At 48.6% G+C, this 17,389-nt stretch overlaps 1 protein-coding gene across 1 annotated transcript in view; it reads left to right on the forward strand.

The window, feature by feature from the left end:
* Positions 1-17,389, forward strand: part of GLP1R (glucagon like peptide 1 receptor) — a 960,977-nt gene that overhangs the window by 809,704 nt on the left and 133,884 nt on the right. The window contains exon 9 of the mRNA XM_069236652.1: positions 17,282-17,370. Coding sequence (XP_069092753.1) covers positions 17,282-17,370 — 89 coding nt within the window. The remainder of the gene's footprint in view (positions 1-17,281; positions 17,371-17,389) is intronic.

The raw sequence follows: 17,389 nt of genomic DNA on the forward strand, positions 1-17,389 counted from the left end.
CCTCAGTGGCACAGGGGCACCGGCTGCAGAGTGCCAACACTGCACCGGGCTCACAGTTAGTCAATGCAGAAGATAATTTTCAGAAATACGCTGCACGCTCTGGCCAGGGGGCCGGGAGAGGCCAACCCACATCTGACCAGGTAAGTTGAGATGTCAGAGGCCGTAGGAACACTGACGGTCCAGCTCCCCAAGGCCCAGGGGCTCCGAATGGAGGGGTGTCTTTTGGCATCAGAATCAGCCTACTGGGCAGTTTGTGGTCAGGGGGAGCCCTCGAATTTAGGCTGCAGGCATTGCTGTGGAGTCCGGCACTGGTCAGCCCACAATGGACTCTGGGTCACACATGCTGGGGCACCTTCACTGGACTGGTGGGCCACTTGGACTCAGCCCGTGGGTGTTGGGTGCAGAGGTGGTTCCAGGCGGCGTTTCCGTGGTTCCTCAGGCAGACTTCTTTCTTCTTTGGAGATGTTTCTTTTGGACAGGTCCGCTATCCACAGGAGTTCTTGTTCTTTATTGAAGGCAGGCAGTCCTCCCAAGGCTTTGGAGGTTGCTGGGCTGCAGGACAGTTCACTTCTAGTCACAGGTTCTTTGAAGACTGTGGACAGGCCGGTGGGGATGGGGCCAAGTCAGCCTAATTCCTTCCATTTAAAATGGAGGAATATAAAAAGTAGTGTCTAATTCAGCTCATCCACCCTAGGGGTGGGACTGGCATGATGTGGGCACACCTCCTAATTTACCTAAATTTCCTGACAGTCCTGCCCCCAAACGTGGGGTCAGGAACTGAGGGTTGGCCTCCTCCACCATTTGGAAAGGCCTGGTTTGCACTTCAAAGGCGGCAAGGCCTTTCAAGATCCCGGTCCTGGAATGTCCATGCTGCCTGGGAGAGGAGGCCACACCTCTGCCTAGAGTAGAGCATTGGCTCTCACCTCAGGGGGCCAGAACTCTGTCTAAAGTGGCTGCACTAGTTCGGACCAGTCAGTGCCCACTCTAGGAGTTGGTAGGTTTCAATGGGGCACCTCTGAGGTGCACTCTGAGTGGATGTATTAATAAATCCATCACTGGATTCAGTGAGGGTTTATTAGTACGAGATGTTTGATACCAAACATCCCTATTGTCAGTGAAGCCATCATGTAGCTGGGGAACTCGTAATGATCAGTGTCCAGCACATGTACTTAAAATGGCTAAACTGATCACTTACTGTGTCTGAGAATCGACAAAGACATAGCAGGGGCACATCTGCTCATGCATGGATGCCCTCACATGTAATATAATGCACCCTGCCTTTAGGCCTTTAAGGCTTACATATATTGCATGCAGTGTGCAGGGGGCAGGACACACAGGCTGTGTGCCATGCCATGTTTTCATTTTAGGTCTGCACCAAGACACGCAGCCTGCGAAGGCAGCACAATGTGCACTTAAGTTAGAGGGTCCCTGATGGTGCCACAATCTGTGCTGCAGCCCTCAGGTGCCTTCCTTTAGTACCCCATGCCCTAGGTACCAGGAGTGCCATTTACTAGAGACTTACAGTGGTAGCTAAAGGTTTGCCAATTGGGAAAAATGACTTTTCAGTTTTAGGAAAATAAATCTGGCAATGGGGATCTGTTTAGCAGGGACCCAGTGCACTTTCAGTTGAAATTGCACCAGAAACCAGGCAAAAAGTAGGAGGTGGGTGACCATGTCAAAAGAGGCATGTTCCTACAATGAGGATGACAAGACTATGATGTGGCAAAATTAAAGGACCTCCAAGACCGAGATGGCATCCATCTGACAAATCACAAACAGGTTACAAGCCCTGGCAGACACAGAAGATCAGTCTGAGCCAGTTGCAGGCACAGTCAAAAAGAAATGGAAACAGGCCTCTTCAATATATGTGAAGCGCAGTGAAGCATGCCTGGGGACCAAATCAAGGAACACAAAAGAATGGATGAGACAAGACACATGACTACCTATTGGACAGGAGAGTAGCAAAAAATAAACTTTTGGAGGCCAAATTTGAGAGGCTGCAGGAGATATACACGCAACAGTACATAGAAATGAACAGAGCAGTCAAAAGAATGACAAAAGGCAGACAAGTGGGCGAACACCATTAACTTTGCCAGCCAATCAGAGGCTGCAGCCAGTAAAGGAGAAAGGGGGAGGATCTTCAAAGAAGTCTTGAAGAAATCACTTCCAGCAAATGAACCTGACATCCAAGAAGTAGATACAGACTTTGATGTGAACTCCACCCCACCACAGAAAGAATGCATTGTTGCTATCACCCAATCTCTCAAGATGGAAACTCTTCTGGCTAGGACAACCTGAATGCAGAAGTGTTCAAGGCAGACCTTGAAACCTCAGCCAAGATCATCCAGCCACTGTTTACATTGATTTGGGAGGGAAAGAAAGCACCAGACGACTGGAACAAAGGTATAATCATTAAGGTTCCAAAGAAGGGAGCATTAACCAAGTATAACAACTAGCATGAAATCACCCTTCTGCTAATTCGAGAACAGGCTGGATTCCACAAGGGCAGAGGGTATGTTGTTTGGATCTTTATACAACATCAGAGAGCAGTGCAGGGAGTGACAGAGACAACGATACATCAACTTCATTGATTTTGAGAAGGCCTTTGGAAGTATACACTGTGACAGCATCTGGTCTATACATAGAGCCTGTGGCATACTGCAGCCAAAGAGTCGATGATGAGGTTGAAGATAGTGAGTATCGCTACGAAGTCAAGAACGGTGTGAGACAGGGATGCGTGATGTCAGTGTAGCTCTTCGGTCTAGTCATCCCCTTTTTAATGCAGCGTACAACAAAAGACCAAGCCAGAGGCATGGGATAGACCTTATTCTGTATTAGAACATTGGAATGTTGGGAGCTCCACTGAAAACAATGGAGTGTTCCGGGCTTCTAATGGCCGGTAGAAGCCCGGAGCTTCAACATTCCAATGTCCTTCACAGCTATTGCTGTGAACAAAGGCCTCAGAGAACCGAGGGGATTTTAACCCCCTCGGGCTCCTTGAGACCTTCGTTTTGGTAATTTGAACATTCTGCCCTCTAAGGGGGGAATGTTCTAATAGCCTTAGAGCCCGCCATAGCAGGCTATACTGACCATTAAAGGCCGGCTCCCTTGTTAAAGGTTTTAACCTTTAACTGCCGGTATAGCCCGCTACGGCAAGCTCTAAGGCTATATTCCTATTCTGTAACGAGGTACAACACCAGCAACAACAAAAGTTAAAGACAAATCACACAAAAATAGCAGACTTGTTTTATCTAGCCACAAAACATGAAAAGTAAATAACTGCACACTGTAAAAAGATACATATGAATACACAAGAAACATTGTGGGAGTTGCACAAATACAGAATTCTAACAACACAATGGACTAGAGAGGAAAAACTTGGTATAAAAAGAAAACGAAAAATAATGAAATCTTAAAAAAAAAATAGAGAACAGGATTATACACATATCAAAAGTCATAAACCAAGACTTCACATAAAAAAATCACAAAAAGACCACTATTAACACAAAATAACCAATCAGGGATTTTCTCAGCTATGCCAATGGTGATGTCATAAATGATGTCATCAGTATCACTTTTGATGCCATCAGTGATGTCATAGGAAGCACAAGATGTTTCTCCTGCGAACCATTACTGGCAAATTTCTGCTATTTTGCATGTTTGCGCTAGAGCTAAAACTGTGTTTTCTTTCAATGAAGCATATTATAGTGCCCTTTGATTGGCAGAGGGAGTTTTTTCTTCCGTCAGTTTTTTCAGGAACATAGAACTCAGACTGGTCCTGTGGCATTAAACCTAAGTAGATAAAATTACAAGTAAATAAATAATTTACCTAATAATCATTTAAATATTTAATTCACATTTTAAAAATGATTTTTTTTTTGATAAACACATTTTTATTATTTTCTGAAAAAATAAAGAAGAAAGATAAAAGTAAAAGAAAAAGAGCACACAGAGCAGAGAGTGTTCATGGTACGTTGTGGCAATGCAGTAAAAATCAGTAGCAGCAATAACAATAACAATGACAATTACAGTTCCCCGGCAACAGCGATACTGGGACAGAAGTTCGGGCCAGGGGTAGACCACAGCATAAGTTCCAGTGCGACAGTCTGAGACCCTTCCCCATCCCCTTTTATCACATCATATCCACCCATTTCCCCCATATCTTCTCAAATTTCCAGGGGCAACCTCTGGATTCATATACCACTTTCTCCTGGCTAGCGCACCAGTCAACTCCCTTTCTCCATTTTCAGAGTGATGGGCCTTCGGGAGAGCTCAAAGTCGCGGCTATATCTCTCTTGGCGATTAACAGGGCCGTGGCGACCAGGGCCCGTTGCGCCCGTGATCCTCCCATCTCCTCCATCACCCCCAACAGGACCATTTTTGTAGAGTTCTGTATCTCTATCCCCAAGGCTCTACCCAGCTCCTGGAGCACCCCACCCCAGAAGGGCCGTATCACCGACAGGACCAGACCATGTGGAAAAAATCCGCCAGCCCGTTTGGGCATCGTGGGCACTGGGGGGAGGGGTGGAGGCCTGCTCGGTGTAGCCTGGTTGGTGCTAGGTAAGCACCGTGCAAATAATAGAATTGCACTGTGCGGAGCCTAGCTGACACCGCAAGTGACCTGGGTGCCATCATGGCTTCTCTCCTCTCCGTGTCTTCCAAGGCCCCAATGCATGACTCCGATCTAGTTCTAACGGGTCCCAAATCTCCGGGAGCGTTGTTTATTAGCGTTTTATAGATTTGGGAGACGCCTTTCCCCCCCAGGTTTTCCATGAGTAGTTTGGCCTCTAATGGGTTGAATTCTGGGAGAGGGCCTGCAGCTGGTAAGTGGACCCTCAGGGCATGTCTAAGCTGGAGGTATCTGAATAACTGTGTTTGGGCAAGTTGAAAGTCCCCCTGTAGTTCTTGGAATGATTTCATAGCTTCTCCCAACCACACATCTCCTACCAGGGAGATACCCACCAAGTCCCATTCTGCGAATCCCTCCAGTGCTGCAGTTGCGCTTAACCATTTCCCTCGCCACAATGGTGTCTGGCGGGTAACAACGGCGTTCCAGCAGGTGAATCTTAAGGCAGCACGCCAAGCTAAGAAGACCGCCCTTGTTACTTCTCCAGCCTCTCGGGGGAGGGGCGTTCCATACATCACATTTAGAAGGTGTGGGAATCCCAAGAGCTCCAACTCCACCCGATAGGCTGGGCCCCCCCAACCCCTGTTGAACCAATCATGGATCACTATTAATTGGGTGGCCAGATAGTACAGGTAAGGGTCTGAAGCGCCCAGACCTCCATCGTATATCCCTCTTCTGCAGTGTTGGGCCGCTACTCGGTGTCTGGTACCCTTCCAGAGAAACAGCCCTGTAGCGCTGCCCAGAGCCTTGAACCAGGAGCGGGGGATAGGTAGTGGAAAGTTCTGAAAAGTGTATAGGAGCCTTGGCAGGATCATCATTTTGTATAGGGCTACTCGACCCATTACATTCAGCGGCAGAGTATGCCATCTCTGTAGGTCTGTCTTGATGCGTGTTAACAACGGCGACAGGTTTTTGGCCCACGTCATTTCAGGCAGTAGGGACACCCAGATACCCAAGTACTTGAAGCTGAGTCTGCGCAGAGGTATCCTGTCCTGCCAATCAAAGCAGTCCCGAGAACTTGCCAGCGGGATCAGTACTGACTTGGCAGGATTCATCCTTAGTCCCGAAGCTTGCTTGTAACGGCGCAAAAGGTTAAGACTATGTGGAACCGTTATGCTGGGCTCCTCCATATATAGTAGGACGTCATCAGCATAGAGCGCTATTCTGTCTTCTTGTGAGTGACCCCAGTTCCATCCTCGATATATCGGGTAGGATCTAATCATCTGGGCTAGGGGTTTGATAGCTAGGGTAAACAGAAGGGGGGACAAGGGACATCCCTGCCGTGTGCCCCGATGAATCTCCAAGGTTGAGGACAGGGTCCCATTGACCTGCACCCAGGCAGTAGGGCTGACGTATAGTGCCTGAACCAGACGACAGAACCTCGGACCCAGGTCCGAGCGACGAAGCACCAACAGGAGAAATCCCCAGTCAACCGAGTCAAATGCTTTTTCAAAGTCGATGAGTAAAAGGGTAAGGTCTCGGGGTAGTCGGCGACGTTCGGCCAGGGCTACGTGTAGCCGACGGATACAGTGTCAGGTACTACAAGTAGCCATGAACCCACATTGGTCTGGGTGTATTAGATGAGGCAGAACCCTCTTGAGACAGGCGGCGAGGATGGCGGTAAAGATTTTGATTTCAGTATTAATCAGTGAGATCGGCATATAGTCAGCACAGCGCAGCGAGGGAGGTTGGGTTTTGGGGAGCACTACAATGGTAGCGGCATCTAATTCTGGTGGGATGGTACCGTTGTTTTCTACGTCTGTAAAGGGTTTTAGTAAGTATGGTATTAACTCCTCCCTGAAAGCTTTGTAAATTTCTGAGGGGAACCCGTCAGGACCCGGGGTTTTCCCAGTGCCTAGTGTAGAAATAGCTGCTTGTATTTCCTCCATGCTGATAGGGTCAGGCAACCGAGGGAGGGGGACCTCATCCAACAATCGGCAGGCCAAACCCAGGTCGACCATATCTGAAGCTTGATATAGTGTTCGATAGTATGTGGCGAAGGCATTCACTATTTCTGTGTGTTTCGCTATGAGATTACCATCCCTGTCCTGAATTTCTGGGACGATCCTGGAGGCCTGGTGATGAGACACCAGCCAGTATAGCATTTTCCCCGTTTTGTCTCCCCACCCATAGATTTTCGCTGTGTTTGCCCTCCACAAGTGTTTCGCCGCCTCTAGGGACTGGTCTCTAATTTCGTCACGTATTAGGAATAGTTGCCGCGCTACCCTTTTGCTTGGGTGGGTTTCTTCCTCGTCTTCAAGGCCCGTGGCCCGAAGCTCCAACTGTTCGATATGTTGGGCCCGTGCGCGTTCTTGGCCTCCTATCAAGTTTCTTGCCGTACCGTTCAGCACTGTCTTACCCGCTGCCCATAGAGTGCCTTCGGAGGCCACCGACCCTTCATTTAAGTCAAAGTATTCCTGTATTGCCTTTCGCAGCTGATCAGTATAGTTCGTATCTTGGAGGTACCAAGCATTCAACTGCCACATAGGACGGGTCTGAGACTGCGTTGGACCCATAATAAATCAAAGCGGAGCGTGGTCAGAGATTCCCCTTGCCAGTATTTCAATGTGAGAGAGGGCTGTGCAGTCTGTGCTCGGGAGCAGCACCAGGTCTATCCTGGATTGTGAGCCATGGGCTGCTGAAGTGTGGGTAAATTGTCGCCATCTTGGGTGCCATACCCGCCAAGCATCGCAGAGCCCCGTTGCTGAGAGCCACCCCGTGAGCCCTCCCGCAGCCATGTGCCTGTGTGTGGAAAGTGGACCGGCTACATCCATAGCCGGGTTTGGGGTAGCATTAAAATCGCCTCCCACCATCGTGAGCCCTGGCGGTAGGTCCCGGAGCAGCTGGGAGAGATCCTCAAGGGTTTTGCGGACCAATGGGGGGGAGCGTAAACATTAACCACACTAATCGTATTCCCTTAAATCTTACCTGTGATGGCTATATAACGTCCCTGTTGGTCTCTCCGCACTTGGATGCTTGTCATGGGGAACAATCAGTGTAATAATATGGCCACCCCCCTCGAGCCACGTGTGACCCCAGCATTATGTACCCTGTCAAATCCTTTACGGATCAAGAAGGGGCAGTTCTCTCCCAAGAGATGAGTTTCTTGCAACAGGAGTACCTCTGGTTTATATCGGTGTATATATGTAAACATAGCAGTACGTTTAATCTTGGCCAGGAGACCGTTGACATTCCAGGAGATAACTGGTGTCTGACTCATGGGGGTATGTGTATGGAAAGATTCTGTTGTGACTATTAGGACCTCCCTTTGTCGGACCTGGGAATACTGGGGAGCCCTTGTCAGGTCCCTGACCTTGAGGAGCATAGGCCTCTCTGATGTCAGTGGAATCTCTATTTTCTCTGCTCTGAATGCTAAATATAAAACAAATATGGTATGGTACTCTAATCTCTAAACATAGTAACTTTGGCCTTTGGAACTAGGCCAGAACACCCTCTCCCTCCAACTCCCTCCCCACCCCATACTTCCCCCCAGAAGCATCTGTCGCCCATATGTACCATCTCACTTCTGAAACTAGTGAGATGAACCCTCAACTGATAGGGTGGTGGTGGCGGAAGTGATGGACCCCTCCATGTTTCCGGATCCAGTCTAAGTAACACATAGTGAACGTTAGTAAGTTAGTCTCGGTTTAGCTTAGGCCCCATCAGCCCAGCAGTATCTTTCTATCCGAAAGACTTCATGCCGGCAGAATCACAGTTCTGGGCTGCGGGATAAGTCTGTGTCCTCCAGAGGCCCCAAGCAGGCCCTTTCCTCTCCCAATGGGTCAGGATCCCTCCCAGCATGTCCAGAGCCCCCATCGGAGCGCGGGCTTCGTGGTTCCACCCGGTGGGCCCCCAGTGGCAACCTCGAAGGAGATCTGCATGATGTGTTGCGCCGTCCTGAGCGCGTGCGACGTCGTCGGTCGGTCCGCTGATCCCCTTGACGATTCGGCTGCGAGCCCCGCAGGGATCCAGCCCCATCTGTGCAACGACCCAAAGGAACCTCTTCTGTCAGCCAGGTCCAAGCCGTGGTCGGGTGGTAAAAAAAATGGGTCTTGTTTCTGTAGATTAAGCGGAGTCGCGCCGGAAACAGGAGACGGTATTGAATGTCCATAGCTCTTAATTTTTGTTTCACATCAGTGAATGAGCGCTGCTGTTGTTGAACTTCTCTCGTGTAGTCTGGGAAAAGGAGGAATTCGCTCCGTTGCAGATGAGGTCTCCTTTCACATGTGCCTCTTGCAGCACCGCGCTCCTGTCTTTAAAGTTGAAGAGACGGAGTATCACCAATCTGGGCGTGTAGCCCGGAGGAGTTTTCGATTGCAGGGCCCTGTGGGCTCGTTCGATCTCGAACCATGGTATGAGGTGATCAGTTGGCATCTAGGAGCTGAACCAATCTTCCAGGTATTGGGCCAGCGAAGATTCTGCCGTGTTTTCAGGAAGGCCCATAAAGCGGAGGTTATTGCGTCTGGATCTATTCTCTGCATCTTCGGTTCTCCGGTGTAGCTCTGAGGTGCAAGCCGTCAGAGCAGAGACTTGAGCTTTGATGGCGGTCAAAGCTTCTGTGATTCAGGCCGTAGCGTTGCGGATGTCTTGCCGAACCAGGGCCACGTCCACCCTAACCTCCCTTATTTTAGATTCAACGACCTCTTGTGATGCTTGGATCGTCGCCAGATCTCCAGATATTGCCTGTGCTTTGCCACTCCCGCTGGGGCGCGATCTTCTGTCCGGGACCCGGTGGCACCCGTGGTAAATTGGTCCATACGTGTCTGCGCCAATGCATACCGCGCCGGTTTTTCTTTGCCCATGACGGTGCGAACGTGGTCCCAGTCTCGCAGGACCGTCAGATGCTGAAAGTACAGTGCAACCCGGCGGGATCACTGCATATGATTACAAAGCCAGGGGTGTCCAATTTGGGGGCCAGTTCCTCTGTGCCCATCCACAGTCCGTAGATCGCCAGGCAGTCCTGGGGCCCAAGGAGGCCACAGCCCCCAGACCACCAGCTCAGGCCAGTCGAGTGGTTGGTGTTCCCAGGAGGGGGCCCGTCCCCCGGTCAGGGTCTCCAACCGTCCCCGGGGCGACCACAGGCCTCGGGCCCACACCCGGGGGAAAGAAGGAGAGCTGACTGCCGCCCCTCAGTCCGGGGGCACGGTTGTAGGCGGGGAGGAACAGATGGGGAATTATCTCTTGTCCCACAATATCGAGGGTTTTAGTTCAGTGTCTAAGTGGGTGCCCCGGTCTGCGGCTCTCCTTCGATTGGCGCCTCTTCGGATTCCACGTTGATGGGGTGTAGCGCTCCTCGTTTATGGGGGCGCCGTCAGGCATGCGCCGGTCCCGCCGCGTCCCGGCCTCTCTCCGCAGTGCGCCATGTTATTTATTCCCGGCCCAGGTCTGGGGCCCAAGTCGCCGCAAAGAGACTTCTGGCCCGCCTCAGGTCCAAGCATTTATGTGGACGCAAGCTGCCGGCGCGTCTCGGAACCCCGGGCCTCACTCGCCGTCCGCCATGTTAGGAGCAGGCAGCCTCAGCGTCCCGGTGTGTGCCGTTCACGGCGAAAGTTTGGAAATGATAATTATCTTGTCTCGGGAGGGCAGCAGAGTCTCAGGGGTTATTCCGTGGCTGTGATGGGGCCGGATGGAGTGTTTGTAAGAGGCGGATGACTGAGGGGTCCGGAGCACTATGAAAGTGCGACCACCATCTTGACGCCTCGGCCACGCCCCCCTTAAAAATGAATTTACATTAAAACTAAATATATTACAATTTTATTAACTTCCCACCATATTTCACTAAAAGACGAAATACATTATAAATTACTAATTAAATTTAACCGCTTAGGTGCGGGCGGCGGCCGCTTACTGCTTTGATGGGGAAAACGGCCTTTCTCACGTTCGGGAAGGCCTCGTAAGAAAGGGGAGACACTCCCCTTTCTTACGAGGCCTTCCTGAAAGTGTTTCCTGGCCCCCGGTCGCAGCTGTGCTGCGATCGGGGGCCAGGAAACACTTTCAGGTTTCCTGGCCCCCCGATCGCAGCACAGCTGCGATCGGGGGGCCAGGAAACACTTTGAAAAGGCCTCTTAAGAAAGGGGAGACTCTCCCCTTTCTTACGAGGCCTTCTCAAAGTGTTTCCTGGCCCCCGATCGCAGCACAGCTGCGATCGGGGGCCAGGAAACACCACTAGACGCCACTAGACGCCAGGGATTTCACTTTGGGGGGGCGGCCCCCTCGGAATAAAAAAAAAAAAGGTAGGTGCCCCCTGGCCATTTTGGCCCCCAAGGAAACCATACAACAACTAAAAAAAATAGATCTATATATAGATCTATATTTATATATCTATGTAGATAGATATATCTATGTACATGGATATATCTATAGATATATCTATGTACATAGATATATATATATATATAGAGGTAGATCTATATATACCAAAGAGATTTATAAAGTGTGCTACTCACCTGTGAGGGTCTCAAGGCGCTTGGGAGGGGGCGGGGGGAGGGAAAGGGACTGGGAGGTTCACTGTTCGAAAAGCCAGGTTTTGAGGCCCTTCCTGAAAAGAAGTAGGTTTTGGGTCTTGCGAAGGTGGGTTGTGAGGGCGTTCCAGGTTTTGGGTGCAAGGTAGGAGAAGGATCTGCCCCCGGTGGTGGTGTGTTTGATGCGGGGGACAGAGGCGAGAGAGAGGTCAGCTGAGCGGACGTTTCGTGTGGGGGTGTGGAAGGTGACTCTCGTTGAGGTAGGCAGGGTCTGTGTTGTGGAGTGATTTGTGTGCGAGGATGAGGATCTTGAAGGTGATCCTTTTGTCAATGGGGAGCCAGTGGAGGGATTTGAGGTGTGGAGAGATGTGTTCGTGTCGGCGGAGGTCGAGGATGAGTCGTGCTGCTGAGTTCTAGATGCGTGTAGTTTGCGCTTGAGTTTTAGAGTGGTGCCGGCGTAGAGGGCGTTTCCGTAATCAAGCCTGCTGCTGATGTGTGCGTGAGTGACAGTTTTTCTGGTCTCTGTGGGGATCCATTTGAATGTTTTTCAGTATACGGAGTGTGTTGAAGCATGAGGAGGTGAGAGCGTTGATTTGTTGGGTCATCGAGAGGGAGGAGTCTAGGATGATGCTGAGGTTGCGTGCGTGGTTGGCGGGGGTGGGTGCAGGGCCTAGCGTGGTGGGCCACCATGAGGGGTCCCAGGTGTTTTTGTGTGGGCCAAAGAGGATTATTTTGGTTTTGCTTGAGTTGAGTTTCAGGTGATTGGCTGTCATATATATATCACTTTTGTCAATATGTGTGTGGTTTCCCTGGGGGGAAAAGGGTCCGACTTGTCTAGTGGCAGTTTTAGTGCCATAAAGAAGCGCAGAAGGTTTATATGCCTACTGCAAAGAGCAAATCTGTATTTTATGTAAATAGCTGAGTACATTAGCAAAGTCTATGGAGAGATGAAGGGCACTTTTGCTGGGTGGTAATGAGGGAATCCGAGGAGGAGGGAGTGGGAGCACCAATAATGATTGTTGGACTGGGCGCAGGAGGTGCTAAAGACTGTGACGAATGGTATGTGACAAGGTGTTTTTTGAGTGTCTTGAAAGTACGTGCTGATTGAGGGAAGAAGCGCAGGTAAGGTGGCCTCTACTGTTGCACGTATCTCACACACCATCGATTTTGTGACTGTCTACGTAGGCTAGTGTTTTAGAGCAACAGTTTAGCCAATAGCAGAGATGGCATCTTGATGGATGACTGCTGCCTACACTCGGGTTATAGAGGACCGCTCTGACATAGGATCAGAGACTGAGACATCAGATACTGAGACAGCATCTGAGGGATAGGACAATGGCGCAGACTCTGGGAGTGATTTTTCAGTCAGAGGAGTCCCATTCGATAACTCCTCTTCCAGTACATTATGAGGGAGGTGATGAGGACAGTCCTGCTGTCCCTTCGCAAGCTGTTTGTGCAACTGGGTAATAGTGGGTTAGACCAACCCAGAGAGCAGGTGAATGCGGCGGCAAGCAGAGAGAGAGTGCTCTCTTGGGAGCTCCCCAATTTAGTTCAGCCCCAAATTCCACCACCCAAATCATATTGTGGAGACATCAAAATTATCCATGGCAAAACAAACTGGTTTTGTAAGGCAGGCACCTGTGTTTTTGGTCCTGGATTCGGCGGCCATATAGAGAAACACACTAAACCCAAACATTTCTGGAAACTAGACATTCGGGGGAGTCCACAGAGGTGTGACTTGTGTGGCTTCCCCAAAGTTTTCTTACCCAGAATACCCGGCAAAGCTGAAATGTTGAAAAAAAACTCAATTTTTCTCGCATTTCTGTCACACAAACTACAGGAATATGCTGGGATCCACAATATTCCTACCACCCAGTGACTCCTCACCTGTCCTGATAAAAACACTACCCCACTTGAGTGCCTACACCTAGTGCACCAGGCCTAACCACACAAGTGAGGTATCATTTTTATCGGGAGGCTTGGGGGAACGCTGGGTGGAAGGAAATTTGTGGCTCCTCTCAGATTCCGGAACTTTCTGTCACCGAAATGTGAGGAAAACTTGTTTTTTTAGCCACTTTTTGAGGTTTGCAAAGGATTCTGGGTAACAGAACCTGGTCCGAGCCCCGCAAGTCACCCCTCCTTGGATTCCCCTAGGTCTCTAGTTTTCAAAAATGTACAGGTTTGGTAGGTTTCCCTAGGTGCCGGCTGAGCTAGAGGCCAAAATCTACAGGTAGGCACTTTGCAAAAAACAGCTCTGTTTTCTGTGATGTGTCCACGTTGTGTTTTGGGGCATTTCCTGTCGAGGGCGCTAGGCCTACCCACACAAGTGAGGTATCATTTTTATCGGGAGACTTGGGGGGACGCTGGGTGGAAGGAAATTTGAGGCTCCTCTCAGATTCCAGAACTTTCTGTCACCGAAATGTGAGGAAAACTTGTTTTTTTAGCCACTTTTTGAGGTTTGCAAAGGATTCTGGGTAACAGAACCTGGTCAGAGCCCCGCGAGTCACCCCATCTTGGATTCGCCTAGGTCTCTAGTTTTCAAAAATGTACAGGTTTGGTAGGTTTCCCTAGGTGCCGGCTGAGCTAGAGGCCAAAATCTACAGGTAGGCACTTTGCAAAAAACAGCTCTGTTTTCTGTGATGTGTCCACGTTGTGTTTTGGGCATTTCCTGTCGCGGGCGCTAGGCCTACCCACACAAGTGAGGTATCATTTTTATCGGGAGACTTGGGGGGACGCTGGGTGGAAGGAAATTTGAGGCTCCTCTCAGATTCCAGAACTTTCTGTCACCGAAATTTGAGGAAAACTTGTTTTTTTAGCCACTTTTTGAGGTTTGCAAAGGATTCTGGGTAACAGAACCTGGTCAGAGCCCCGCGAGTCACCCCATCCTGGATTCCCCTAGGTCACTAGTTTTCAAAAATGTACAGGTTTGGTAGGTTTCCCTAGGTGCCGGCTGAGCTAGAGGCCAAAATCTACAGGTAGGCACTTTGCAAAAAACAGCTCTGTTTTCTGTGATGTGTCCACGTTGTGTTTTGGGGCATTTCCTGTCGCGGGCGCTAGGCCTACCCACACAAGTGAGGTATCATTTTTATCGGGAGACTTGGGGGGACGCTGGGTGGAAGGAAATTTGAGGCTCCTCTCAGATTCCAGAACTTTCTGTCACCGAAATGTGAGGAAAACTTGTTTTTTTAGCCACTTTTTGAGGTTTGCAAAGGATTCTGGGTAACAGAACCTGGTCAGAGCCCCGCGAGTCACCCCATCTTGGATTCCCCTAGGTCTCTAGTTTTCAAAAATGTACAGGTTTGGTAGGTTTCCCTAGGTGCCGGCTGAGCTAGAGGCCAAAATCTACAGGTAGGCACTTTGCTAAAAACAGCTCTGTTTTCTTTGATGTGTCCACGTTGTGTTTTGGGGCATTTCCTATCGCGGGCGCTAGGCCTACCCACACAAGTGAGGTATCATTTTTATCGGGAGACTTGGGGGGACGCTGGGTGGAAGGAAATTTGAGGCTCCTCTCAGATTCCAGAACTTTCTGTCACCGAAATGTGAGGAAAACTTGTTTTTTTAGCCACTTTTTGAGGTTTGCAAAGGATTCTGGGTAACAGAACCTGGTCAGAGCCCCGCGAGTCACCCCATCTTGGATTCCCCTAGGTCTCTAGTTTTCAAAAATGTACAGGTTTGGTAGGTTTCCCTAGGTGCCGGCTGAGCTAGAGGCCAAAATCTACAGGTAGGCACTTTGCAAAAAACAGCTCTGTTTTCTGTGATGTGTCCACGTTGTGTTTTGGGGCATTTCCTGTCGCGGGCGCTAGGCCTACCCACACAAGTGAGGTATCATTTTTATCGGGAGACTTGGGGGGACGCTGGGTGGAAGGAAATTTGAGGCTCCTCTCAGATTCCAGAACTTTCTGTCACCGAAATGTGAGGAAAACTTGTTTTTTTAGCCACTTTTTGAGGTTTGCAAAGGATTCTGGGTAACAGAACCTGGTCAGAGCCCCGCGAGTCACCCCATCTTGGATTCCCCTAGGTCTCTAGTTTTCAAAAATGTACAGGTTTGGTAGGTTTCCCTAGGTGCCGGCTGAGCTAGAGGCCAAAATCTACAGGTAGGCACTTTGCAAAAAACAGCTCTGTTTTCTGTGATGTGTCCACGTTGTGTTTTGGGGCATTTCCTGTCGCGGGCGCTAGGCCTACCCACACAAGTGAGGTATCATTTTTATCGGGAGACTTGGGGGGACGCTGGGTGGAAGGAAATTTGAGGCTCCTCTCAGATTCCAGAACTTTCTGTCACCGAAATGTGAGGAAAACTTGTTTTTTTAGCCACTTTTTGAGGTTTGCAAAGGATTCTGGGTAACAGAACCTGGTCAGAGCCCCGCGAGTCACCCCATCTTGGATTCCCCTAGGTCTCTAGTTTTCAAAAATGTACAGGTTTGGTAGGTTTCCCTATGTGCCGGCTGAGCTAGAGGCCATAATCTACAGGTAGGCACTTTGCAAAAAAACAGCTCTATATTTTGTGAAAAAATGGGATGTGTCCACGTTGTGTTTTGGGGCATTTCCTGTCGCGGGCGCTAGGCCTACCCACACAAGTGAGGTATCATTTTTATCGGGAGACTTGGGGGAACATAGAATAGCAAAACAAGTGTTATTGCCCCTTATCTTTCTCTACATTTTTTCCTTCCAAATATAAGAGAGTGTGTAAAAAAGACGTCTATTTGAGAAATGCCCTGCAATTCATATGCTAGTATGGGCACCTCGGAATTCAAAGATGTGCAAATAACCACTGCTCCTCAAAACCTTATCTTGATCCCATTTTGGAAATGCAAAGGTTTTCTTGATACCTCTTTTTCACTCCTCATATTTCAGCAAATGAATTGCTGTATACCCAGTATAGAATGAAAACCAACTGCAGGGTGCACCTCATTTATTGGCTCTGGGTACCTAGGGTTCTTGATGAACCTATAAGCCCTTTATATCCCCACAACCAGAAGAGTCCAGCAGACAAAACGGTATATTGCTTTCAGAAATCTGACATCGCAGGAAAAAGTTACAGAGTAAAACATAAAGAAAAATGGCTGTTGTTTTCAGCTCAATTTCAATATTTTTTTATTTCAGCTGTTATTTTCTGTAGGAAAACCTTGTAGGATCTACACAAATGACCCCTTGCTGAATTCAGAATTTTGTCTAGTTTTCAGAAATGTTTAGCTTTCCGGGATCCAGCATTGGTTTCACACCCATTCATGTCACTAACTGGAAGGAGGTTGAAAGCACCAAAAATAGTAAAAATGCCAAATTTGTGTTGGAAAATGTGGTTTTCTGATTCAAGTCTGCCCGTTCCTGAAAGGTGGGAAGATAGTGATTTCAGCACCAGAAACCCTTTGTTGATGGCATTTTCAGGGAAAAAACCACAAGCCTTCTTCGGCGGCCCTTTTTTCCCATTTTTTTGGAAAGAACTAAATTTTCACTGTATTTTGGCTATTTTCTTGGTCTCCTCCAGGGTAAACCACAAACTCTGGGTACCATTAGAATCCCTAGGATGTTGGAAAAAAAGGACGCAAATGTGGCGTGGTTAGCTTATGTGGACAAAAAGTTATGAAGCCCTAAGCGCGAACTACCCCAAATAGCCAAAAAAGGGCTCAGCACTGGGGGGGAAAAGGCCCAGCAGCTAAGGGGTTAAAAAATGAAATTACACATTTAAAATTGCAAATTATATTGTAAGGCAATTATAACAATTATACTAATAATGCTAACACCTTATGAGAAGTTGCCACACCTCAAAGTATTTTGTGCATGTGTAAATGATGCTTTGGGCACCTTTTAAGTACCAGATTTTCAGTATTGCAAAAGAGAATTGTGAAAGAGCTGAAGGATTTAATAAGTGCTTGCAATGATGAAGATAAACTAGTCTGTTTACTGTTTGTTGTTTCCAAATAATTTATCTGTAGGTATGGTGTATGTTTTAAATATTGTAATCTAATTTTGAATGAAATGGGTAAATAAACTTTTGATTTTTCTATGAGATGTATGTTGAGAAATAGTTGTGTATTGTAAAGTAATGGAACGGTACAACAGAGTAAACCTGTACAGGTGCTTAACTCCCATTTTTCAGACCAAATGTTTAAGTTGCAGATGTGCATTGCTTGCCTGCTTATATTGTAGTAACCTTTGCACAGCACATGATAATCTGTACTTCTGTGTCTTCCCTTAGCTAAATTTTCTGATCTTCATCAGAGTACTTTGCATCATCATCTCCAAACTGCAAGCCAACCTCATGTGCAAGACGGACACAAAATGTAGGTAAGTGTGAGGTCATGTC

The sequence above is a fragment of the Pleurodeles waltl genome, chromosome 5 (genome assembly GCF_031143425.1).
Source record: "Pleurodeles waltl isolate 20211129_DDA chromosome 5, aPleWal1.hap1.20221129, whole genome shotgun sequence".
Taxonomy (NCBI): Eukaryota; Metazoa; Chordata; class Amphibia; order Caudata; family Salamandridae; genus Pleurodeles; species Pleurodeles waltl.